We start from the raw sequence: 27,186 nt of genomic DNA on the forward strand, positions 1-27,186 counted from the left end.
CAGCAGCAGAGTCCAGGGCGTGTTTTATTTATACCGCTCAGAACTTCATCCTGTGCGGGTACATGCGGTTGCGCAGCGAGAAGCTGGCCGCCAGGTAGTGCACGAGGGCCCTCTTCTGCGGGTGCTTCTTGATGGCCTGCAGCACCTGCTTGTCCACCTCCTTCTGCGTCTTGCGGTGCTCCTCGCTCACCGTCCGCACCTGAAACACAGGCAGGCACCACCATAAGGGATTACCCAAAGAGCCACTCCCCATCCATGAGGCCCTCGTCAAACTGAAGGACAGCACCTTTCGGGACCTCACTTTTTGCCAGCCATGCAACAAATCACGTGCGTACGACTTCTGCCACACGTTTGCCTGTACGTTCACTTCTTCACACAGCCCCAATACGCGTGCATAAAGAGAACGCGCCAGAAACACAGAATTATTGGGCATCTTGTGGCACAATGCCAACGCGACTCTGGTATTTGGAGGGTTACCGTTCTAGCCATTTAACACGTTAAAAACACGACGACAGACCGCAAACGCTAGAAAGCACGTTCAAGGCAAGCCACCATGTCGGAGCACTTTCCAGTCTGACCAGAGATGGATTGCGCCTGGACAGAAGGATATATGCACCCTGTTCATGTCTGGCATCATCTGCGTGGACACCCTCACCTAAAAAAGGCGTGTTCTTGCAGACCAGCCAGCTGATAAGCACCCACGACATAGGAGGAAACGGCAGAAGCTAAGCAATGCAGGCGTTTCCAACACCACCTATGCACCCTGCCATCTGGCTGAGGTAAATCGCGTGATGCGAATGCCTTGCGCATCGATAGATTCGGAGGCCTGCCACTGAGACGGCAACTTGCGAGCAGAGCAGAAATTGCACGACCCCAGATCCCCACCTGGGGCTTGGTGTCGAAGATCTCGCCCTCCTCCTTGCGGCCCCGCCTCTTGGCAGACTTTGGCCGGTTGAAGAAGCGGTCGTCCAGGTTCTCGGGCAGCTTGACCTCCGACAGGTCAATCTTGGTGCTGGTGGAGATGACGTAGATCTGGTTGATGCGCCGCAGGGGGCAGCCGTTGACGCCGTACGGGCCAGTCACCATCAGCAGGCCAGTCTTCAGCTGCTTCAGGAACACCACCCGCTGCAACGCACAACCACGAATGAGCACGTCCTGGCATTTTGATGGCACCAAGACAGTCCACACATCTTTGGGGACTGCCAGCAACTTCTGCAAGGGGGTCTATTCAACGGACCCAAACCCTGCACACTCGCACCCCCCACACTCTTCAGCCTCTCAAATAAAGATCATGGTTTGTAGCACTGAATTATTAGTAACCCCACAGGGATTTTACGGTATAAAAAAAAAAGGGGGGGGGGGCAGCGGCAGCCTTGTCGGAGCACTTTCCAGTCTATCCAGAGACCAACTGCAACCTGGACAGAAGGATATATGCACCCTGTTTATGTCTGGCAGTTCCTGCATGAGCACCCTTACATGTGAGGCATGCCCCCCTTGCAGATCAGCCATCCTGAGCACACCACAACTTTTCTGCAACTGCACTTGACATCACAGAAATATTAACTTTACCTTGAATGGTGACAATTATTTTGCCGCAGCAGAAATTTGTTGAGGCAAAATCTGCCACAATGCACCACGGAAGGGCAACAAAGTAGCCCTGTATATTATCCACATCACTGACCGCATAATGCAATGTTTAGAAAAGGGAGTGACATGCAATTACCCCATGTTTATTCAAAACAAACGTACCAACGATCATTTTTTTTTTCCGAGTGTATTATGCTTTTGATCTTTTCACTTGAGCAGACCAAGAACTCTTGCTGCCTAGCATATTTTTGCTTTGCCAGTGCCATCCTGTCACACAGCAATGCACGAGACCACAATAAGTATGAAGTAATCGAGTAAACCCGTGTTTCTTGGTTTGGAGGTGCTGGTAAGACGTATGAGCCACATGACAAGTGCCCTTTCCTGTTGTGCACCTATGGAGTCTACAAGCCATCATGCCGTCAGTTGTATCTTCCATAACTTGGTGCCTACAAGCAGCTGCCTTCTGCATTGCCAACAAACAAGGTAGTAAGCAACAAAGTGACAACAGCTTGCGCTGTGATCCCGTTGTACCAGCAGCACGAGCCCTGCCTCTGCTACTGTGGCACTCAGTTTTTCTAAACGCAGAGAAAACAGCAAGCGGTCTTCTTTTTCTTTCCTCAAACACCAAGTTGAAATTGCGACTCCGATTTGGAAAAATCATGCAGCAGAAGCTTGAAATAGGCATCGTCCAAGTGGTGTGCACTAGAGCAGTATTGTAAATCGCTTGAAAGGCAACTTGTGTTGTGTTCTGGTCGTGGCATGGTACCATTTATTCCCATTTTATTCTTCCAAGCAGCCCACCCTACATTCTGATAACGAAACAACTCGCTCAAACCCTACTTACCTCAAAACCAAACCTTGGAAATGTATATGCACGAGACCACAATAAGTATGAAGTAATGCCGCGCAAGCCCGTGCTCCTTGGTTTGCAGAGCACAATGATCAGCTAGAAAAGCTGGCACATTGCCTCAAATTAAAAAAAAAAAAGAAAAAAGAAAAAAAAAGTGTGTGTTTGTGTGTGTGTGTGTGTGTGTGTGTGTGTGTGGGGGGGGGGGGGGTCTTGGGGAACCAGCCATTTTACACCCTTTGGTAGTGCAAAAGAAAAAAAGAAGCCGTTTCGGCCATGCATGTGTTCGGAAGCTACAGGAGGTGCTGATAAGGCGTATGGTAAGACGTATGAGCCACTTGTCGGAGCACTTTCCAGTCTACCCAGAGACCAATTGCAACCTGGACAGAAGGATATATGCACCCTGTTTATATCTGGCAGTTCCTGCATGAGCACCCTTACATGCGAGGCATGCCCCCCTTGCAGATCAGCCATCCTGAGCACACCACAACTTTTCTGCAACTGCACTTGACATCACAGAAATATTAACTTCACCTTGAATGGTGACAATTATTCTGTCGAAGCAGAAATTCGTTGAGGCAAAATCTGCCACAATGCACCATTCAAGGGCAACCATTTTATCCACATCATTAACCGCATAATGCAATGTTTAGAAAAGGAAGTGACATGCAATTACCCCATGTTTATTCGAAATGTATATATACCACACAACAGAGCCAAAATTTTTACATTTTACGAATAATAATGAATGAAGAAGAATTTTACAATACTGGATCCCATCGAAACATGTCCAAAAAGAAAACACTGTGAGAGCTAGAAGTTACATTCATTTCATACGTTTATTACGGGGCTGCTAATGCCTGGTTTCCCAACTTTCACATCAGGCATCATACCTGCTCCCCTTGCCATTAGCGCATGGAACCCTCCGCAGTGCCCCAGTGGCGACACCGAGTAGGATAGCAGCTTTAGCAAGCTCCTAAATAGCCACAATACCCGCATACCAGTGTAGTGAAATTCCCATCACTTTACCAACTATGAAAATTAATTGTGCCTATTCAACATTCAGTGTACCAGCTAAACGAACACAAAGAGCTAATGCGATTTGTTACAGGGCAGCGGCCCCTCAAGGTGACTAACCCCACCCCAACTGCTCGCAGTTTTGAACCCTGAAGTGCCGTGGCACGTCTCCCAGCACGTAAAGGCCCCCCAGAAAAGAGCAAGGGGCGCACCTTGCCGCGGTGTGGTCCGGCGAGGAGGATAAGGATGGTGCCAGGGGTGATCCTCTTGCGGAGCTTGGTGATGCACCTCGAGGAGGGCTTCATGTGCGTGGTCCGCTTGTGCCGCGGGCTGTCCTCCGTCGGGTAGGAGGACCTCTGCAAGCAACACGCAACATACGGCCGGCATGGAGTAAACACAGACGGGATGACATGTGACATAAGTCTTCCATCAGCGGGCGCACACAGTCTCCCTGCCACAAAAGCCAGCATGCATGCATTTTCCACCGCGGTAGAATAACAATAACGTTGTTTGCACAAGCTGCTTTCACGTTAGCTAGATAATCATGGAAGATTTAGTTTTGGTTGCAGCCACTATCTACTGACTGATGCCACCAAAAATAAATGCGCGATTAAACAAGACGCGGTGCTACCTCTACACAGATCTACCAACAAAGCAGCATGAAGGCATAGCTGAAATTAGAAGTATCAGGAACGCAAGGCACCTGTTTTCTCAATAGAACAACATTCAGAGCAATCAACTAGGCTAAGTTGTTAAACTCAAGTACGAGTCCCAGCTAGCTATTATTCACTAGAAGAATTGACAACGTTTTGCCACACCGTCATACCGCTGAAATGCCCTGCTTTGACGAATACATCAAAGGCCAATAGCCCAATTCCAACTCCCTGCCCGATTGAATTCATCAGTGCATAGTCTAATGAGTGCACGTCTTTCTGCTCCACCAAGTAATAAGATATTTTTGTATGGCACGACTACTCAGAAAGCAAGTAGATGCCGTTAAGGGGCCATGCCGACAAAATACAAGCTAGTTTTATTTGGAAGATTTAGTGTTTTATGGTGCCCTCAGTGCTTGTCCGGCCACAAACGATGCTTCATTCACTGAGAAATTAAACAATTAAGCCAGAACTTCAATTCTCCCACTAAATCGTGTTTTCCTGACGTCAACAATGGCGTATCCAGAGCAGGGCCTTATAAAGGGAAGCTGAAGCGCTTTCCAAAAAAATTGAGTTAGAGGCACGTTTATATAGTTTCATGCGCGCTGACTCCGAATATCACATTCAATTTTAGCGTGCACGAGTCCAACCGGCATTTATCTTGCAAAACGCGCGATCCCGCTTGAAAGACGCGCGCTTTTCGTCTTTTGACGCCCCTGATTGGTTGTGCCCGCCATGACGCCAAAGGAGGACACCCTTCGGCCGCCCGGCTTGTCGGAAGCATTGGGAACGATAGCACGGCAGCGGCTGCCTTTTCGGCAATTTAGCTTGCAGTTTAATGTTCGCGCATGACTGCATGTTTATTTTATAACTTCCCGTGCCGTTGGTTCAATTATTTGATTTTGATCGTGGGGTTTAACGCGCCGACGCAACGCAGGCGATGAGGCGCGCCGTAGTGGAGGGCTCCGGATTAATTTTGACCACCTGGGGATCTTTATCGTGCGCCGAAATCTCGTACACACGGGCGTTTGTGCTTTTCGCCTCCATCAGAAAAGCGGCCGCCGCGGCCGGGAATCGAACCCGCGACCTTGTGCTCAGCAGCGCAACGCCTTAGCCACTGAGCCACCGCGGCGGGTCCGTTGGTTCAATTATCTTGGAGCTTAAATTTGCTTTACATGACTGAGAATCCCAAAGCAGTGACTGTGGCGTCGGCTAGAGGGTTCCGTAAAATATTTATGAATTAGGCAACCAGCCTAGGGGGTTTCTATTTCTTATGTTAATATTAGGTACTGCCTGAACTGTTTGCTCCTATATACGAAACCATTTATGCCGAAGATTAAGCGGCGTTTTATAAACAATCTACCATCGCAAAGCACGTACGTGTGCACTGCGCGAAAAAATAGCGTTCATGCGCTGTAAACGTACATGCGAGACATATGTTGCCGGCACACGCATGAACCAACAAGCGGACTCTGCTTCCGAATTTCCTTTGTTCGTTGTCGCCTACCCCAGCCCCGCTACTCATCCCCATATACAAACCCAAACGCACGCGCGCGCGAGCAGCGGCACTAAGGCGCCTCCGCAATCGCTAGCTGCACTTCGATGTGTGGCGTCTTACTGCTTGGCATGCATTTATTCTGAAAACACTGTAGCATATTGGTGCGTCCATAGCATTATCGGCTCTAGTAGGGCTTGATTTTAGCGTGTGCGGTGCGCATTCTGCTACAATATTACGGCCCCCTCATTATAATTAACAGACCAGTCGGACAAGTCAGTTACGTTGTAGTTACGTTACTTTAGGTAACAATCACCAAACGTTTGTGATAATGAATCGTTGGCCTGCTTCAGCATTTCTAGATTTAAGCATTTACTGCGGTAGTCGGACAAAGGCCGTATATATTTCCTCTTCGCTCCTAATTTTTTTAGTCTCGTCGTAATATATATCAACGAATATTATTGGCGCACATTTGAGGTTCAGCGGCAACAAGTGCTTGCCAGGTTATAATATGCAGGCACACGAAATCTTGGGCAAAGAATTAGGCCCCCGCAGTCAACACAAATTATGGCACGGTGGTGGTTCGGAGCGGTGTTTTTTCATTCCAGACAAATATTACGTTGTCGTGGCATGTATACTTGCAAAATAAGTCATGTGGTGGTCTTGGTTCTGTTACTTTGTAGGAATACTTTTACCTCTTAACCTGGGGAGAACTTCTATCAGGATTGGCCCCTTGTTTTAGTTTCGCCAGAAATTGGGTTTTTGAACACTGTTGTAAGCCCATAGGGAAAGAAAACCGACGCGTTTAACGAAACAGGTATTTCTTAAACAAATGTGACTTTGTTTCTGGAACGGAACGAAACACCCGCGGTGAAAGTACGACAGTATTCACCATCCTTCCTAAATCTAGAATCTAATGTGAACATTCACGTCCGTCGCATCAAAAAAAAAAAAAAAAAAAAAAAAAAAACGCATTGGAGCGTTTTACAAAGTATCTAACGTAGTGTAGTATATTCTCTGTCATCAAGCACAGCCATCGCGGTTGTCGCTTCCGTATGTTATCAAACAACCCGGCGTGCATTATCCTGCTTAGGAATACGGCACGGCAACGTATGCCTGGTTTGGTGTTCGTGCATACTTTTTGAACACGAAAATTGTGCATATAAGTGCTATCAACCACAACGACGACAAGTATCATTCACAAGGAAACACGGCGAAAAGAGCATGGCAGAGGCGGCTGATCCGGCCGGAAGTCCAGGTATGACGTTTTTCAGCCGGCTTTCGCCCGTGCTCTTCGGGCTTCTGGCATCGCGCGGCGAGATGGGGGCGGGGCATCGGGCTACTTTTGTTTGCGCATTGCGCCGCTTCTATTGGATGTATTGTGAAAATATTTCATACACGGGAACTATTCAATGTGTACTTGCTGCTAGTCAACTTTTCTTTTAATTCTAAAACCGCTTCACCTTCCCTTTTACACTAAAGGCAGCCTGCTGACCTGGGCTGTTACCATCTCATAGACGGCCGTTTGGCTATCTTGTTTATCGCCCACTTTCATAGATGGTGCTGCAATGCCACTGAAGTACCAGTGTTTGCACTTTGCTTCTGCCCAGACTTCTATGCCTGCCGTATTTTTATTATGGTTCATGCTAATCGTTCCCTAACAAAAGCTAAGACTCCACAAACATGGTCATGTAAGTGACCGTACTGCTTATGTCAGTTGGTCAGTGTCAGCTCAGACAAGTCCAACGTGTCTGACGGCTGTGTTAGGCATTGTCAGCCAGCAAACTGCCGCACTAACTGCTTCGGTGTTTACGTCTTCGTAACTTCACCCTGCTGCTATAAAAAGAATGTGCCCTAAATTTAAGTGCCAATAGCTCGTACGGCAACCCTAATTTGTGTTAGCTTTCGCCGACCTCAGCCAATCGCACAGCTGGGCATATGACATCACAAGTTCTGTTGCGGAAATGAGCTAGTGGGTCGCAAGGCCATTCCTTTTTTTTTCTCATTACATAACTTCTTTGAGCGAAGTGTTCAATAAAAGTGGCGTCAGTATGAATCCAACGAGGCAAACTTTCGAATGAACCAAGCTTGTGTTTTGTCTGGATGGCCCCTTAATGCTTTTTGAACTTCAAATCCCTCTCTTATGATAACACCTTTTCCTGCCGGTACAAAGTCATCAACAGCCCATCTTTCAAACGAGACTAAGCTGTATGTCATCTCCCCTCAATGCACCAGAGTTCGGGCGACCAACATGCCGGCCAATCTTCCCACGAGACAGAAGGGGAACTGAGTGCACACACCTCCTTCTTGATGCGCACCACCCGCTTGCCGCCGTTGTTCTCGCCATTGATCTTCTTGACGTGGACGCGCTTCTTGCGCTTGCGCTTCTCCTTGGGCACGGGGGCGTGCTTGACCTTGAACAGGCCCCGGCGGTGGAACATCTTGGAGCGCGAGAAGAGCCACACGCCACCGGGAAGCTTCTGGTTGCGCGCGTGGTGGGGCTTCTTGGCCACGGCACCATCGCCACCCTTGGCGGCAACAGCACCCTTGGCAGCAGCAGCAGCGGGCTTGGCCGCCGCCGGCGCCTTCTTCGCTTTAGAGTCCGGCTTGGCTGGCATGTTTGTCGCCGCCTCTGGCCTGCACAGGACGACAGACAAAGTAGCAAAACGTTAGCCACCAGAGGACGAACACCCGACGTGGTCAACAAGACTGACCACAGAACAATCAGTAACACATCTAGGCCACTCTCCCCAGACACAAGACTTGTGTCCACAGCCACGAGGTATGGCCACCCCTTCAGTCCCAGAAACTCGTTTCAGTTTATAACTGTGGCAATATGATGTCATAGCTGTTTTCTGTGGGACATCAGCACTGCAGTTGCTCGGAGAACTAGATATAACGAGCTTGACACACAAAATGTGTTTATCTCTAGACATATGCGGTGCAACAACATTATACTTGGTACTTTTTTGATAAATAAGAGGGCGAGTTGAACTACGTGGACGACGTTAGCACAACTACAATAGGAAGCACGCCGTGCAAACACCATACTCGAGGTTCCAGGCTGGAACGGCAATGACCTGGCCAGCAACGACGACTTTGAAACAGCTAAACCAAAAGCCAGATAGCGCAGAACACGAAAGACGGGCCTGCGCATGCAATGAAGGCGCAAACGTGCGACTTCAAGCCGCTGGCAAGATACCGCGGTTGCCGACAAGTTAGCTAAATATATCACAACAAACCTAAGGCATGGATGCAAGACCTAAAGATAGGCTGCAAACCTAGGGGCTAAGAGCCACAATTGACGCCAGTTACCACGCAGACCGGGTACTGAGGAAGTTCGCGAGCGCACATAACCATGCTAAGGCGCTTACAAGTGCAACTATCGTCATCGGCTGACTCTGCATGTAAGTAACCTGAACATAACCTAGAGCTTGGCTTAGACGGCATATGATCTGGTTTTGACACGTTCAACACACTTCCCAAGAAAGCATGCGAGGGACAAGGTCGTAACTTCCGAGGAACGAAGGATTCCTTCTCGTCAGCGGTACACTTATTTCAGAACAAGATTACGATTTATTTCTTACGTACCAGGCAGATATAATATCTTATTTACACGCCCTGCCAAAGTATGCAGCTTAACAGGGCGACAGTGGAGTAGCGGCTAACGTGACTTACATCTAAGTGCGTGTGTTTATGAAAGATAGGGGTTGAGAAAATAACACACTCAAATCAATCGATGGTCATCGAACTATCACTAGGAACGATTTTTATGTTCAGATGGCAAAAACACATCGTAAATTTGGTGGATTCGACCCCCATCCGAAATTCAACACACACTCACCTCAGCAGCGAATGCGAAAAGAGAGAAAGGAAGAGACTGTCTGCTCAGTGTTGCCGGACGGAACTTGTTTCCATCCTAAAATAAGCGTAAAAAAACGCAAAACACTCTTCTGGTTTTTGTTTGTTTTAACTTTTATGTTTTTATGAATGTACGTACATATTGGCTTCAATTTAAAATTTTGGATCTGGAAATTTTAAATAGATATTTGTACGTGTAATTCGGTGGCGCTACGTGAACGCTCTGTAGATCACTGCAGACGGTAGAAGAACCGTCTGTGGAAGAAGAACCTTTTCTTGAGATCGGGCCAAAGTGTAGTCAGTATAGTGAACTAGTTTTGAAGCGCAGCATCCATGGCAGCGTCGGCAGCGTTGTTTTCGTTATGCTCTTTCTGTTTTGTTTTTTACCGTGGCATGCATGGCATGCGCGCTCCTTGGACACTACCATGGACAACACCACGGAGGACAAAATTCTGAGGGGCTTTCAATGGCCGTCCGTACTGGTCTGCGCCGTGGGCGTGATGGAATGGATTTAGTGCGCTTTTTGTTCTCTCGCAGACAAAGGAGGAAGAGTGAAACTGTTATTGGAAAGCAAGCAAATTGACGACAACCAGGACCCGCGACTGTAGGGAAATCGGGAAGGTCATAGAGGAAGCTTGTGGGCTCATTTGGACACGTGTCGAGGAGGGAAGCTGGACCAGGTCGGACTTTGTGGGTCAGGGTCTGCGTGAAAATATAATGTGGATATCGGCTTCTTGCAGTTAGTTGGGGCAAACTCCGGCAGATCGGGGCAATTCGGGAAGGGATTATGCGAGGAATGAGTGGCGCAACAAGGTCGGGTAACCACGTGCACCTCCCTAAAAGCCTGCAGAAAACAACGCCAACGTCTTGAATACGACATAAGTACGTATTGGTGTGAGAAATGTTCCCCAGGCCGTTCGATCGGTTGGGGATAACAGGAGTGAGGGAGCTAAAGACATTTGTAGTACACGCGTGGACTGCCGCTTCAGATCGTGGCACGAAACTAGGCACTTCCGCACGTCCTTGAACCGCCCTTGAAAAAAAAAATCATCTTTAACAAAATCGTCCCAACTGCACGCATTTTAGCATATTATCTCTATGATTTTAGCACTCAATCAGTCTTTTCATTTTATTTTGTTATCTGCGGAGCTGCATATCAACTCGGGTGGTCGTCTGCTAGTGATGTAACTTATCGCTTGCAGGAATGTAGCGAGGCAACGCTAACGACTTATTACTCGTTTAGGTTTCCTCCATGGTACAGAAGGTCAGGGCGCTTGCTTCAGTCACACCCAACCTCATTTCTCTATGGTCTGACCATCTGGCTACACTGCTGAGGGGCGGGCCTTAGCAGGTGGCCGCTGCGCTGTAACGGTAACGTCTGGTAACGTTGTTGTTGTGCTATGGCCAGGGGATGGCGAACTTCAACATTGGTCGCCTGCACATTGGCGATAGCGAGGACAGCGACCGTAACATCCTCGTGAGGGACGACAGGTGCGTCTCGTACGAGAGCACCGAACCCTTTGGTGCCGCCAGCACAGCCACAACGTCGTGGACGACGGCCTCCCGTGCGTGAGCAACTTCGCTGCTGCGCGCCGCGTAGCAGACGCGCTTTTTGCTTTGCGCTAAATCGTCTGCGCCTATCCTGCGCACGTGCCTTTCGTTGAAGCGTGCACACCAGAGCGGAGACTCGGCTCACCGAAACGGGTTATTTTCTCTCAAATATCTGCTTGCAGAATTTCTAGCAAATTGTTGCAAGATCGAGTTTACATGCAGGCGCTTATTGAGCCGCGATCACTTTCCGATTTGTTCTCGTGCGATCTTAGAAACGAAGATCACAGTGTTAGGGAATTAAAAACTGCGTTAGGGAGGTATTTTGCACTCTTTGGACTGCTTTCAAGACAAGCTGGCTAACCGTTTTTACCCGAGAGGCCCCGTCCACAGCTGAGCACAACCTTAATTGTCATATGATTTGCTGTGTGGCGATTCTTGACGACTCATTTTGCCCCCAGAAACGATACATGCGTGGAGTTGACCTAGTCCAATTCTTTTACTTTTAAGTAATTTGAACTTACATGATATGGTACTTTAATCTTACTGTCAAATAAATTTTTACCTATTAATTGGGCATATTGCAGCATGCATGTCCTCAAAGTAGCCTACATTAATTCTTGGCGGACGCTGAGGCCCCTTTTTTTTTTTTTTTTGGTAGAGGGGGAAATCGAAAACGTATACGTTTGGAGATTTTGGCGCTCATTAAAAATGCCCAGGTGATCTAAATTATTACTGCAGCATGCCTCATGATCGTGTGCATCCTCGTTATGTAACACCCCCAAGATTTAAATTGTGTAAAAAACAAATTCCTACACCCCCACCACAACACATTCTATGGCCCAGGTGCAACTTTAGTGCATAAAACTTCAATTTGAACACCATACAGTAAAAGCAATCAGCTGACTGTATGCCGTGCTTAATTGGTCCGTTGTTCAATATAATCGATAAATTAGTGCGTAAAATGCGAAACGTAGCTAAATAGAATTTTCAGCTGGTGTTCAAGGTGTTAAAGATACGCAATAATTTGCAACATTTTATTTCGACATCAGTGAGCTACACTGCATCATCTGGCTTTATCGACAAAGTGTGTGCAGTTGTTGTGGCATGCCGATAAGACTGACAAAACCACAGCGCTTGGTAGCATTTTTTAAAATATCTTTCACAATGTGGATTTGCGCGTAAACTACAGAATAAGCAGCAGTGAAATTATTTCCATCCGTATGTGTTGCATATCAATCCAGGAAATACTTTGAGTAGAATTGGCATGTTGTAAACCTGCTACAGTGCTTGCCTTGTTCGCTTGAAGTAAGCATGAAACTTCCAGGAAATTTTTTACATGCTTTTACGGGCACTGTGTATTGCTTGAATAAAAAAAAAAAAAACTAACCCTGGAATTCTGAGTTCCTCCTCCTCTTGAGCCTCTAGTCGAGGAGATCCTTGAAACCGCTTTCCGCGTGTAAAAGCATTGCGGTATGCTCTTCTCATCTGAGTCAAAGGAACACATGGAGTGGAAGACGGACCCAGAAAATGGCCGTAAGCCTTGTTGGAGTTTAGGGTTGAACTGTGGTGTTTTTTTAAAATGGCCACAAAAGCCAAACTACCACACTCGCTTACCCAAAAAGCATGCAATGTGTGTGCTTCTTTATGGTGCATGCAATTCCCCTGGGATTTTCATCTTGCACTTATTCAAGCGTTGTAATAACTGTCAAGTAATGGTATACACCACATGGCGGTATGAACAAATTCCAAATGCAGGTGCAATGTCCTGAAGTGTTATGAAAGGAAGGAACTCGTATATGTGCAATACATGCAGGGGCTTGACGTTAGGATGATCTCATTTTCTGTGAACCTTCAAGCCTTGACTACATTCTTTCAACGGGACCACAGTTATCGCATATCTGCGCTGCTTACAAGGTTGTTATATGCCTATACTTTTATGCAAACCATGGCATTGAGATGACACATTCTTTACAACTCTTCCCATTGCACTTTATGGCACTATCAAAATTTCTATACTTGTGCTCATGGGATGGCACTCATGCCTGCAAATTAAGTTTCTGATGCTACTGTAATAACGCTAGCCTGTTTTACAGAATTGCGTTTAACAAGGTTAAAAATAATTTGGATGACTTCATTACCCTACAGCTGCAATGTACTGGAAGCTAGGCATGCTAATCTATTTATGACAGGATAAACATTTTCTGTCTGCTAAATGATTCTTTTTTTGTCTGTACAAAACTGAGCACTTGTAGTATTTACACCGTTGTTTCACATGCGACGTAAATAGTATGTTGTCAGTGACAGCTGTTCCCACTCCTGTGGTGGTCGCTTACGCTCTTCCAGATTCCGATGTTCCCTTCGACCTCACAAACTCGCTGGAACCAGGCTGGCCGCAACTGACTGAGCTGAGTTTCCCAAGTGGTGAAGTACAAAGTGAACGACTGGCCAAGTGCTGGCAGTCAAACTACCACGAAGCGGCCATATTCCTCGAGGTATGGCGGAACATGTTGCACAGTTATATGCGTGCTTTGGAACAAAACACCATGACAGAGACAGGACTAATTCATTCTAACCGGTCTTGAAAGCGTTGAACAATTTTTGGTGCAACAGTTGGTCTTGTCACGCAGGAGGGCGAGAACAATGACAAGCTGGACTTCCACCCATGCAGCCGGGAGGCCCTGCCAGCGTACCTGGTGGTGCACAATGTGCTCTTCTACTGCCTCGACCTTCTCTCAGCCACTGTGCTCATGGCCCTGGCCCTCATGGAACCGCCTGCCGTGCCTGGTCTCGGCGTACCCGTGGCTGTCAGTGAATATTGGAGCGCTCTCCCTAAAGTCTTCAAGTGCTCTCTCTAATCAACAGCCCTTATTCCCCTCTGCACTTTTACCTTGATAGCACTAGTGGTTACAGTATGTCGTTCTGATTCTCAGCCAGCCTACACTCTTGCATTTTTTCTCACAAGTCATTTCTTGCCGAGTTTGGCAACTTTAGGTGGATTGAGTGGTAATCCCAAGCCCTCCATGTATGCGCCGCACACGCTATATTATATCTGCAGCTCTAATTTTTCATAACAATTCTGTTGTTAGTCAATGGGATGTCCTGTTTTTTCTTGTCTTCCGTTTTGACTCAAAGTTTGAGCTGCTTTCTGCCAGAAATGTTCCAACTAGCACAGATTACAGCCATTCTACGGTATCTGCAGTGCTGTTCGATGTTTGGTTGAATGCAGTGCAATTCCTACAGTTACGTTTGGCTTTCCTTTTCTTTTGTCACAGCTGCATGTCTCTGTGGAAATCTTGGCCCTGTCAGTTGTTGCAGTCGAACTCTGCATGAAGCTCCGGTGGATGGGGCTCAAGCCATTCTTCACCCACAAGCGAACAGTTTTCAAGGTGAGTGTCGTGTGTGTGTCAAACTTGGCAGGTTCGATGTGCACGGCACAGCATTCATTGGTAGCCCGGCCTATAAAGGGAAAGCCTCGGTACTTTTATCTGCCTTTATGAATTGCAAGTAACTTTGATGAGCTGTTTGCAATAGCTTAGACTTGAAATTGTGAGCTTCCACCTGCATATTGTGTCTGTTTGAGGCTGTCATTTGTTTGTAGACGGTAATATGTCGTCTTTGAAAATTTGAATATACTTTTGAAGCTTCAAAATCGAGGGGTGCGTGAATATCAAATTTTTCACTGCTGATTGAGTAAAAATAAATAAAGATAATCTGGGCAAAAATTTTCATGAAGGAATTTAAAATATTTAGGGGTTTAATGCATTCAAGCTACACCTGCAGGCTATGAGGGGACTAAATTCCCATGATTAGCAAATTGTTTTGTGCAAGGTTTATGTGCATTGGATGTTTTATTGCAGCTGAGGCATTGTGCAAGAAAGCCAACCAAAAGACGTCTGTCCAGTGGTGAAGTTTGAAAAATGAAATGGGTGAGGTTTGCGGCAGAGCCAACTTTACAAAATTTCCAAATGTTTGGGGGTTAAAAAACAATCAAATGCTTTGGGCATAACAGTTGGGAAGAACAGCAGGAAGTGCACAACGTTTCCCAAATAGAGCGCATGAACATAACATCTACGGTGCGCGCGACTCTCTGAAGATTGGGTTATAATATACCACTGGTTAAAGATATAAACCTTTGAAGATACGCCAGTGGATACGTGTGGCTACAATACCACGAAATATGCACCCGACTTATAACAAGGCCCGAAGAATTGCCTGAGCACGAGCCATGCCCACAAAATATAACAGTGACCGCAATACGTTCAATGTGGATGCATCTCCTTATCTGCACCATCCCACCCATGTAGACTGTGCAGTGAATGGACAGGGGCAGGAAATATGTCCAGCACGATCAAGACGACATCTATGAATACTGCCGAAGAAGCCGCAATAGCCCATCCAATAACTACTGCCCACGACGCAATCACCATAATCACAGACTACTTACAGAAACTGTCAACGAGGACACATTTCCAAAGTGGCACTCCATATTATCCAAACAAGCCTAAACACTCTCAAGATCCACATAGCGTGGGTTCCTGGTCACAAATCCCTTAAGGGGAAAGGGGCGGCTCACGCTGCTGCTCGCGCTTATACACACCGGGCTGTTTCTCTCGCGGGGGGTTATCACTCCTGGCATCTAATCAACAGCCTCTTTTCCCCTACACGGACATCTTGGCCCACTATCCATGCCCGCAACTCACAAGAGATGAAGCTACCACCTTCAGAAGACTTCAAACCAACGCCTATCCCCATCGCACCTTCCTCCATGCCATATATCCGACCGAATATGAAGCCGTCTGCAATTACTGCCCAGCACTTGGTATCCTATACCATCAGGTATGGGAGTGCCGGAAAACGCTGGTTGTACAACCCATCTCCCATCCCTCCCTTCAACAGTGGATGGCGTGGTTCGCCAGCCAGGGCTCTGCGAGCCAGCTTGACCTGGTGAACAGGGCCCGTACGGCCAGCCCCAGCCAGGGGATCCCGGAATGAGGATCCCCTCCACCGGGCGGGTGCCCTAACAGCCAGCACCTGTTGCTGAATAAAGATTTTATTCGTTCATTCATTCCGGACAGTAAAAACATGCTATCAGTCGAACTAAGCAGAACACTTTCGATAGGTGCTCGAAATTTTGAATATTCGCACTCCTCTGCTCGAAAAAGAAGACTGTTCAGTGTTTGATGGTTCAACCTTCACTCCTGTACCACCGTGCCATTAAGAAAAGTATGCCATCATTTCCTTTTTTTGAGTTACTTGAATGAAAAGTCAGTCTGGCAGTTGATTCTCAAACGCTGTTTTGAAACAATGCCTGCACAATATCATGCCATCCAAAATTTTTGTACAGTTCAGGCTACAAACTCGGAATGCGGGTGCGCCTAATCCTTCCCTTCTTGTTGCGTGCGCATGGGCAGCTGTCGATCCTGCTGCTGATGCTGCTCGAGGCCATGGTGGTGGCTGCCAGGCAGGCGACCCACTTCCGCATCCTGCGGGCCCTGCGGCCCATCTTCCTCATTGACAACCACTACCTGGGGGGCGTCCGCAGGTGGGTTGCTTGCTTCACTCGGCCTGCTACGTCTATGCACGCCAGGCAACAGCGCAAAGCTTGGGGAGCTTAAAAATAAGCAGCTCGGTGGGACGGAGGGGGAGTAGAAAAATGTGCACGGGGTGATTGCTGCGCTCGTATGCTTGTGCCCTTCAATTTAAAAATTGCTCATAAGTTTGCGCATATTTTTAACACAAGTTAATTAAAAATTTACACCATCTTCCCGCGACCATGGGTAGATGCGACGCATCGTGGGGTTTCTGTTATGTTGTTTCCATTTAGCGTGTCAATTTGTTGTTGTTTCCATTATATTACATACGGTTGCACCGACCATCGCGATAGCAGGCCTGTCAGTCTCCATTCAAATCATCGGTGGTCATTGGAGCGGCGGAACGACTGAGCGGAGCGGCGCAGTTACCGCGTTTTTATGTACCGCGCGTTAACGGTGAGGGGAATGAGAGAGAGCAGCGCATGCGCGTGTGTTAGATGTTTAACCGAGCGCTAGGGCGCGCTGACGCATAGCTGGCTTGGCGAAGGGAGCGAGCGCTAACACGCAGATGGCGCTGCGGTGAGAGCGGCGTTAGTGCGCAGCTGGCGCGGCGAGGAGAATGGGGGAGGGATGCGGACTACGGACGACGGAAGACGCTGGAGGGACAAGGCGAGTTAAAAAGATGCGTCGCATCTAAAACATGCCCACCTAGCTGTTCCCTGTTTTGAAAACTTTGCAGTGGCTATACCAAATATGGTGTGTCTAACGATGGTGAACATACATGCAGAGTCGCAGCATTTTAATTTGTAGCAGTTTTTGTCCAATCTTCTAAGCATTGGCATCGCTATCATAATAAATTATACACATTGCGCTCTTTCAAATATGCGCTTCTAGTGTGTGTGTGGCACGTTTATGCGGCATGTTTGCTTGGTGTGCGTAGCTCAAATCACTAATGGCTTGCATCTTGCAGTGAGTTGACATACGCGCACATGGGTCATAACTTCAAATGGTCACATTAGTTAACCAGGAATAAATGTGTGTGCACCTTCAACACGGAAATTTTGTTTTGTCTATGTCATGGGCGTTTAGAATTCGCTAGTGCTGCATTCTGAATTCAGTTGTCACTGTGCCCCAGATACATTGGCCCTTTGCATTAAAGGGGCCCTGCAACACTCTTTGTGCAGCACAACTAAACCTGCGCGACGTTTAGATTACACTGCCAGGAATACCTGAGCCAAATATTAAACGTGCACATGAAGCGGTGAGCGGCCAAATCACTGCGAAAGACACGGAAAAACCAACTTCACTGTCTTCAGTTTTCCTCATTATGCATCCCTGGCATGGCCTAAACGACGTCATTGCGGCCATGGCTGTCCTATTGGCTGTCGCTGGTCAACTTCGCGGCTTATTTCTCGCATTTCCTGCGACGATAGCCATTGTCGGCGCTGTGTACCAACATCTGCTATGCCTGAACCTGTACGCTCAGTTTTGACGTTTCTTTTGTTTTGAGTGCACGCGGAGTTTGAGTGACAAACTCAATACTCCCCTCTCAATGAGACCACTCGACAACAAACGTTTATTGCTTCAAAAACGCCCTACCAGCCTGAGCGCTTGCTTGCGAGCAGGCAGCCATGCCTGCTTTTTTGTGGCACTAGACCGGAAATAGGTCCCTCCACGTTGCGGAGAAAAGGAGAAAACTCCCCGGCCTGCGACATATCGAAGGCCGCCGAAGTGAACGCCGCGAGCTGCCCCCTCTCCGAGAGAGAGTGCACAGCTTTCGTCGCATTGTCAGCAGTTGAGTTGAGAGTGAACAATTATGCGCGATTTCTCATCGCACATAGTTTCGGTAATAGTGAACGGATTTTCATAATTTTTGCTGGAGGAGATTGCTAGGACAATAGACTTTGCGCCAAAATACATCCCAAGTAGTCGATGGTAAGTGCTGCAGGGTTTCTTTAACAGTTTTAGTCAGAATGATGAGAAATGTCACGTGTTGAGCGAAAGCCTGTTCTGAATGCAGAAGCCATTGATACATTGCCGATTCCTGTTCAATGCAAACTGCTCACATGTTGCCGAAAGTCCGATGGTAATATCCCTTGAGTAACACTATTCTTTGCGTTGTCTTGTGCAGGCTGACTCGACAAATTTTGCAGTCTCTGCCACCTGTATTTGATATGTTGGTCATCTTGTTCTTCTTTATGACACTGTTCGCAATATTGGGTGAGTACCATATGTACCATGTGCACACAGTGTGGGTGTGTTTTCGTGGCTTGCAATCAATGCACGACATGGAGTGCTTAAGTTTCCCTGAGGAAAAAAAGCTTTATTGCATGACTTTTGTGTTATATTATACTAGTGCACCACTGCACCCACGCTAAAGCTTCCTTATAGCAGCCTGGTTAATATTGTTAGCCTCGAAATTTACTATTTAGAAGATCTGTGGTTTTTGTGTACCGGACTAAATTGTTTCAATATGGAGCTTTGACCTTATTAGAAAATTGCATTTTTGTTCATGACAAGGAGAAAAAAATTTTGTGCCTTTTAGATTAGCTCTGTTTTCTAACCTGCACAAAATGATTCAGAATTCTTACTCCAAGGCTAATGTGTATAGTGCTTAATTTCGTAATGACTTGTCTGACTGCATAACAATTTGAGTGACTGTTCCAATGTCAGCAATGCTAAATTTAGCATGAAAGGCAGACACTATTCATACATATACTAATGATGAACAAAGAAAAAGAAATATGACCTCACACGCTTATAAATCACTTTAGTTCAGCAATTCCCATCCCACAAACAATAAAAAAATATTTTCTTTTTGTTTGCAGTTTGATCTGTCAAGTAATCTGCATGATTGAGAGAGTTTCATGAACAGCTCGGAATGATAAGTGAATGTTGATGTGAACAGAATTTGATGTTGCTTCGGAAGCTGCAACTATGTACTCTGGCTTTCCTCGTTGAGTGTACGTGGTGTTTGAAGGTTGTGTTTTACATGTTGTGTGTTCCCCCTTTCTTCCAGGTTACCACATTTTCTCATTTGTTGACAACGAGCCTGTGAGTATACACGTGCAAACGCAACTTGCCTTGTACACATTTATGCCTATAGCTGCTTTTTGTGAATAAGCAGGCATTCCCTGTCTCTCTTCCAGTACTTTAGAACCTTCTACAACAGCCTCGTGAATCTCTTTGTTCTCTTGACAACGTCCAAGTGAGTCTTCACACTTTTTACCCCATACTGAACGACCAGCTTTTCAATATGCAAGAGGCGTGCACTTCCATAGACATATGCACTGTAATGACAGAGTGACTGTACATGTTGCTGCACTTACATTGGTTTTTTGCTTCAATCCCTGTGGTTTTTGCGATGGGAGTGAAATACAAAAATGGTTGTGTGTACGGAGTTTCAGTTTCAAGTGGGTTAAATTATTTCAGTACTTATAGCCAGCCCTGTTGCAGCCCATCTTGTCAGCTGAAAAACCTGTTCAAATGTTGAACGTGTTGGGCATAGCCAGTGGCATGGCGAAGCTTTTCCGCAACTTGAGAGGGGATGTAGTGTAAAAGGCGGTAAATATCATCTCTCTCAATTTGAGAATTCCGTGCGAATTAATAAATTTTACTAATATAATTGTTTGCAAAACTACAATATTTTAGTTAAGCATAGTTATGTAGTTATATTGCATAGTTGTATAAATTTAAATTATTTTTTTGCGCAAGTTGAAATAATTTGCCATGCAGACAGGCCTACTGTGTGACATGCTCGAGTTGGTCTCGCCCATCTGTAAACCAGGTGTCATAGCACTATTGAACAACTAGCTTTTGATGGATGAATTAGTCTTGCGCTGTAACTAAAGCAGAGACATACAATTGATGCTAAAGCATTTCGTCGTGGTTTCCTGTCCACTGTATTGTTAGCGCTGTTGACACAGTATAAGGAGTGGCCACAACAGGAAGCTGGCACTGTGTTGCGCAAGCCCGGCAGTCAGTTATCTCCACTCATTGTTCTTGAGGGTCGCAGAACATTTGCTTTCTGCTTGCGAAGATAAGATATGGAGAGTGCTGGTCTCTTAGAGCACCAAGATACCACATACCGCCCATTCTTACACGTGAAAGAATGATGAGATCGCATTGCATACGTTACGCATAAATAGTCAGTGTGCATGTATTTGTTCGAAAGAATTCTTCAGTTAAAATTCATAATTAATGGGTAACAACCTGAAGTCTTGCACAAAATGTCTCATATTATTTACTTCTGACATCTACTAAAATAATTTCAGCCAGTTTTTTCACAAGCAAAAAAACTATTTGGTAGTCAGTTGCTGTTGAGAGAAATAAGTAGCCTGAAATTTCGGAAGCTAAACAGCACTTTGGTGTGCCTGGCACCTCACAGTATTTGCTCAAAAATGCTGCTGTTATAATATAAATGAACTTGTTGGATAAAATGATCAAGCCTTGCATTACACAGACAGCTCTTTTTTTATGTGAGATTTTGACATGATAAGATTGGCAGACAGATATCTTTTTCAATGTCATTGCTACTTCTGACAAAAAAACATTATAACACAATGCTTAACTAGATTACGTAGTTTAATTTGTGCAAAACAAACAAGAAAAGCCTGAAAGCATTGGAATTATGTGCCATGCATTAGTCCATTCACAGCTTTCCTCTTCTTCTTTTTGCCCCCATTATGTGTAAAACCTTTTTTCCCACATTGTCGGACATGGGTAATCATAATAATTATATAGATGTGGCAACTTTATTAGCCTTCTTCATTAGTATTGAATGATATTTTGCGCGATAGAATGCTGATTTTGCTGGACTTAAAGCCATTTGTTGGTCAACATACCCATAGCATCGGTGCTGTAGGTGAAAGCTTGCACACTATTAAAGCAAAAGCAATGTCAATGTCAAATTAGCAATATGAACATGGTTTCATTATAATCTGGTGTGCGCTTTGCGTTAATCCCTCCTGTTCTCCTGCCAGCTTCCCCGACGTGATGATACCGTATTACGCCAACTCGAGATGGGCCTCCCTGTTCTTCGTCGTGTTTCTGCTGGTTCACCTCTACTTCCTCATGAATTTGGTGAGCGAAGCTGTGGGGGGCGATGCCTCAAGCACACACACGCAGTTTCTGTCTCTGTTACGCTTCAAGCGTTGTGGTGCACTCGTGCAACCTTCCACGAGTCGTGTATGGCTAGCTTTTGAGCCGATGGTTGAAAGCTCGGTATAAAGCTTTCTGAAGGAAGACGGGAGAAAAATTTGCCGGGACCTCAAAGTAGGAATTGGCAAATGAATGCTTAAGCTGCTCTGCTATACACTGAGCCTTCGTAAAATTGGCTTCACTACTACAGATAAATGCATTGCTGGGAATACATTTTTCTTGAGCGCCATATAAGCAGCTTGATACCGAAATGTGAACGCCCTATGGCCTTTTATCAAGTACCTTCATGAAAAACTGTGTATCCCTGCAGAGTTCTAATAATGAGCCTCTTTACAGTAAGTTGCACTACTATACTGAGATGCATTGCTGGAAAGGCATTTTTTTAGTGGCTGTATAAAACGTCATAGAAAAATGTGAAGGCCCCAGGGCCTTATAAAAATACCTCCATCAGACCCCATGTATCCCTATGAGGCGCTGTACACTGAGCCCCTTTAGAGTCACCTTCACTACTATACAAAAATGCGTTGCTGTGAAAAGTATAGGTATGATATCAATTTATCAAGCATACAAACATACTGAGTGGCGCAAATATTCCTGTCCGTGTCTTCTTTCCTGTGTGTTGTGTATTTGCGCCACTCAGTATGTTTGTAGACCTCAACCAACACGCCCAGCAACACGTTCTCTTATCAAAGCATGATGGCCGAAGTGCCTTTCATAAAAACCCCTCCATAAGACTCCATGTATCCCTGTAAAACACCATACACAGCACCCCTTTGAAGTCGGCTTCACTGCTGTTTACAAGGGCATTGCTAGAGAGGCATTGTTTCAGGGGCAATATAGGGAGTCTGATATCGAAGTACTATAAAGGCCCTACCGTTTCTTAATAATAATACATTCATATGTGGAAAAAGCGTGACACTTCAGGCATTACAGATGGATACAGGTATTTCCTCACTGAGTTTTCCTATAATTGCTTAATTAAGAAGGTAAAAATTATTAACTGTCTGCTTTGGTAAGAGTAATCTTTTCTGTGCACGTTGCACTTGTGCTTCCGAATAAAAGTCAGCGCAATATCTTGCTCAGCAATGCCAGCTAAATTCTCCTTTGTACAAAGAGCGCACAGCCTTTTTAGACAGCTTCAGCAGTTTTATGTGGTTGCCCACGTGGAACGTTGAGATGATGCTCGTAAACTCAGTGGCAGCTGCGTGAGACAATGGTCCTTCTGACGTATGCATGGTAGCTGCCTCAAAGCTGTTTCTGACTCATTCTGTTAGTTAGCAATATAAAAATGGGAATAGTACTTATAATAGTGCACATTGCGATGTGTTTTAATTGAAAAAGTCGAGTTTTTATGCACTGAAGCAAACTATTTGTTTACAATAGTCACGTGCAACAATCGTAATTTTTGTGGTAGTGCCAGTAAGAAAGTGTTTACCTACAAGGTTGTAGAAGCATTTTCAAAAGCAAATACTATTTGCGCTCTTGGGAAATAATGTCAAATATGAATGCCTGTTCATGCTTTAGAATGAGTGTTGCAAACGTGCTATTGCCATTATGCACATCGCCCATGCAGCTGCAGTTCGTCTTCCAGCCTTTCAGTCACTTTTTTTTTTGTTCACCTGAAACACATTTTGGGCAGTGTAAATAAATAAGTGCAGTGCTTAGAGTGTGACCCTTGGCGAATTTGTTTTCACGTGGTAGCTTTTCAGCGGCAAATATGATTTTTTGGGCATTCTAAACTCTGTAATTTTAAACAAAACCTGCTTCCATCTCTAATTAAAACTTGTGGCATTGCTCCTAAAAAGACCGTTTTGCTTATTGCCCAACTGGTTAATTAATAAATTAACCAGCAGTGTAATGAAATTTAACATTATATTTTTAATACCTGGATCAGGTCAAATGGGAAAGTTATGTATAAGTATAAAAAGAAAAATAGCTCGCATATTTGCACTCACATATCGCGTGCTGTTTATGCTTTATGTTAACAGTTTTCCAGCACCATGTTTGGCGTGGCATTAAATTTTAATGGTTTGCTTTCAGAAATTACGGAAGTCAGAGGGCCTCTAAAACTTTTTTTTCTTTTACACCAGAAATGCTTTTTGCACACTGTGAATCAATGTGTAGTCATTAGCGACATTGTTATCCAGCAGTATTCATTATCAATATTGTGCATCTACATCATGCATTTACACTGTGCATCAACTGTTTCTGCCTGTTAGTCCAATAATAAATTTGTCTGATTGTCCCTCAATTTACAGTTCTTCGTATCCACACGGTGCTGATATTAAGGTTATTTGCGTTTAAAAAAATAATGAATTTTAGTTCATGAATTTGTTGTGGACAAGTAGAGAGAGAATGGTGGGAGTGTATACACGGGATGAAAGGGAAGCTATAGCCTTCCGTGTCGATGCGTGGTACAAGTCTACCCCTGCCCATTCACAATGCAGGTGCTGGCAGTGGTGTACGAGCGCTTCTCGTCGCTGGAGAAAGACAAGTTTCGCAAGCTGCTGCTGCACCGCAGGAAAGCGTGCCACCAGGCCTTTCGCCTGCTGGTCAACCGCACCTCCCCTTCGTGCCTCTACTTCAGCCACTTTGAGGGCCTCATGAAGTACTACAAGCCACGTGCCAGTGAGCACAGCCCCTTTCTGCCTGCCCGTCACTTGCCCCTTCCTAATTCGAAGCATTTAAATGGCGTCAGGCTGCTCTCACCATAGAAATGATTTGTGGCCGCGGCACCTTGATGTGTAACCCATCTCGACAAGGGAATGCCGTAGTTTGTGCAGCTCTGGTTCACTCTTTTTACCGACATGCTGATGTCGACAGCTTAGCTTTGTGACACTGTTGGTGTGCTGTGGAACACAGGAAACTCCCCTCATGGCTACTGGTCCTGGTCACGCGCATTGTAGAGATATTTGTCTCAACTCATGCGGCTGTGACAGAGAGCATTCTTGTTAAGCTGAGGATTGCACGTTTATTATATCCCTGTGAAACAATCAATTGCCTCCCACTCTGCTTGTTGACCATTTCACAGAGCACAGGGATGTGTACCTGATGTTCAAGAGCATGGACACGGCCAAGAACGGATTTCTCAGTCAGGAAGAATTCCTGCAGGTGTACGAGGCGAGCAAGCTGACCTGGGAGGCAAGTAAACACCACCTCCTTCTTAGGCGCTAAAAAAACCACGGATCTCCAAACCAACCACCTTTCACTCACTTTCTACTGCATTTGGGCAGTGGCCTGAATCATTCGCAGTTAAAGGTTACTACATATTACTTCGATTATACCACATTTTGCTCGTGAGTAGTCTGAGCACAGTTAGTTTCCAGGTGAGGATTCACATATCCCCCACTGCCCAGTGACTCCAAAATTTACGTTGCACCTTCAGAAGAATGTGAAAATGCGCAAAGCATGTGCACCCTAGAAGGTCCAACAAAGGCTGTCAGGGTGGCTTTTCCACATGGCAATTCTGTCATGCAGAAAGCCAACTGCACCAAAGCTGTGCATAAAAATAGTGGCACAAGTTCATCATTACCAGCTCCCCAAAACATCCCTACATTGAGGACTGTTGCATTACATTAGTATCTTGAAACCTCGGCTGAAGCTAAGTGAACTCAGTGTTTTGTATTGGCTCACCGATTACTGAACCACAATGTCCATCGCACAGTGGCTTTCCTGTTTCCGTCGTTATTGACCACTGCTGGGTTTTGTAACTGCTTTTTTTCTTTTTTTTAGCGAAAATGGTCAGACTACCCGTGGTTCAGTGAATTGAAGAGACCCTTTGAGAGGAAGCTTTTTGAAGGTATGGAAGCAGGACTTTCATTCTTGTGTGCTCCACGATGCTGTGCATTTGTCTAAAACTTTATGTGCAGCAGGAGTTTGCGACAAAAATGTCTGTACGCTGAACTGAAACATCCAACAGAACACACTGGTGAAATGTTTAGCTGAATTTATCAAAAATAAATTTCAAACCTTGTGCATTGCAATATTATTCAACCAAATCAAAGCGCGCTTTTTCACAGGTTGTGCACCGTGCATGTTTGCCAAGTTAAATTGTCTCGGGTGAAATTTGTGGTCAGTGAAACAAATTGGGAACTATTTCCTATGGCTGCAGTGGAAGGAAACTTCAACAGGGCACTGGGAATTTCTGATAAGCTCAGTGAATTTCTTACAAACAGGACATATTTTCCATTTTGTCTTGACAAAAATATGCGACATTTTGAAACCACTCAACTGATGGTCGTTTTTTTTTTTCCCCATTTGACTGAAGGTGCCTACAAGGTGATCACTTGGAAATGGAGCAATGTCGTCATATGTAAGCGCATTTGTTGTCGTAGCTGTGCAACAGTCTGCTTACCGGTGCCCTAACCTTTCTGCTTTCACCTGGACAGGGATCTGCTCTTCTGCCTTCTCTTCCTGTTCCTCTGTGCTCCCTCGAAAGCTTTTCTGTACTTCCACTCTACCTCCCCTCGTGAGTGCATCTGACACTTTTGTCCCATATAGCCTACATGTATACTCCTGAGCCTATACTGACTACAAACCACAGTGCAAAAGGGGGCATCCAGCTAGACTTTTAGGAAACAACATGTGGACGCTGACTTCCTGCGCAGTTTTACGAGCTTGGATACTATTCAGACGTAGGCTGTGAGGGGAAAGCATAACAGGGCAAGTGAATATAGATAATAAAATTTTACTCGAAACCTTTGTGATGTGCTTTCCATGTATCATTTTACACTATTCACTTGCTGGGTGAATTTTTCATTAACAGCAGAGCTGTTGTAGGTGGCCATAATGTGTGGCGCGTAACGTGTAAAAACTACCAAAAAATGCCGAGCACTCGTGAGTGCGTGCCTCAGGGCGACCGTTGAGTGTCCTCGACTCGCGCAGTGGGTTTGGGGAGGGGGGGCGCAAAACAAATTGAGGGGTTGCCTCGCATTGCCTAGCAATCAACAGTGCCATAGCTGGCGCAACACCTGCTCCGCAGAACCTCGACACGACTCCAGGAATGCCGCGCATGAATGCTTACCCAGAGGAATACGATGATATCGATGCATATGACGGTAACCACTACTTGCACAGTGGAAAGCAACGACCGAACATGCAAATAAACAATTTCAAACTTCTACTGATTCATGGTGGTGTCCTTCAGTGCTCGCCCAGAAAGGAATCCTGCAGCTTCGCTATAGTTAAAGTCTTGCGCGACTTAGTGCAAGCCTGGGCAGTTTTTTTTTCTTACACAGTGCATTGTACTTAGTAGTGCTGAAGCAGTGCAGATCAGCTCAAGGCCAGTGGTGGTTGTGTGTCCTTTGTGCGTGTCCCTTTGCGCAGTGGTTTGTAACGAATCACAAAACTAACCGGCACTGTGGCTCTCTTCGCAATTGACATCATCATGACTTCATCATAACTGCTTCTGAAGCTGACCTTGTGGCTTTAATGCTTTTGTATGTTGAAAGACAACTGCTTGCTTTGGCATTTCTTGATTTAAGG

The 27,186-nt window shown here is 45.7% G+C and overlaps 2 protein-coding genes across 4 annotated transcripts in view; one reads left to right on the forward strand and one right to left on the reverse strand.

The window, feature by feature from the left end:
* Rpl6 (ribosomal protein L6) lies at positions 1 to 9,493 on the reverse strand. The gene is made up of 5 exons (XM_077676760.1): positions 9,444 to 9,493; positions 7,900 to 8,236; positions 3,664 to 3,807; positions 886 to 1,125; positions 1 to 199 (listed from the first exon to the last, which is right to left on the reverse strand). The coding sequence occupies exons 2-5, from the start codon at positions 8,215 to 8,217 to the stop codon at positions 38 to 40; spliced, it is 864 nt and encodes a 287-aa protein (XP_077532886.1). The 5' UTR covers positions 8,218 to 8,236; positions 9,444 to 9,493; the 3' UTR covers positions 1 to 37.
* Positions 8,853 to 27,186, forward strand: part of LOC144145219 (two pore channel protein 1-like) — a 24,015-nt gene continuing 5,681 nt past the window's right edge. The window contains exons 1-13 of one of the 3 annotated variants that reach the window (XM_077676756.1): positions 8,853 to 9,006; positions 13,355 to 13,503; positions 13,639 to 13,815; positions 14,284 to 14,397; positions 16,423 to 16,553; positions 18,674 to 18,762; positions 19,562 to 19,596; positions 19,692 to 19,750; positions 21,525 to 21,624; positions 24,150 to 24,330; positions 24,734 to 24,843; positions 25,435 to 25,501; positions 25,970 to 26,014. In XM_077676756.1, coding sequence (XP_077532882.1) covers positions 8,958 to 9,006; positions 13,355 to 13,503; positions 13,639 to 13,815; positions 14,284 to 14,397; positions 16,423 to 16,553; positions 18,674 to 18,762; positions 19,562 to 19,596; positions 19,692 to 19,750; positions 21,525 to 21,624; positions 24,150 to 24,330; positions 24,734 to 24,843; positions 25,435 to 25,501; positions 25,970 to 26,014 — 1,306 coding nt within the window. In that variant the 5' untranslated portion in view covers positions 8,853 to 8,957. Of the gene's footprint in view, positions 9,007 to 10,430; positions 11,026 to 13,354; positions 13,504 to 13,638; positions 13,816 to 14,283; positions 14,398 to 16,422; positions 16,554 to 18,673; positions 18,763 to 19,561; positions 19,597 to 19,691; positions 19,751 to 21,524; positions 21,625 to 24,149; positions 24,331 to 24,733; positions 24,844 to 25,434; positions 25,502 to 25,969; positions 26,015 to 27,186 lie in introns of those variants that run through there. The other 2 variants (XM_077676757.1, XM_077676755.1) reach the window with 2 other exon arrangements.

Source organism: Haemaphysalis longicornis, unplaced genomic scaffold, assembly GCF_048455015.1.
Source record: "Haemaphysalis longicornis isolate Haplotype H1 unplaced genomic scaffold, Haemaphysalis longicornis Haplotype H1 scaffold_7, whole genome shotgun sequence".
NCBI classification, from domain to species: domain Eukaryota; kingdom Metazoa; phylum Arthropoda; class Arachnida; order Ixodida; family Ixodidae; genus Haemaphysalis; species Haemaphysalis longicornis.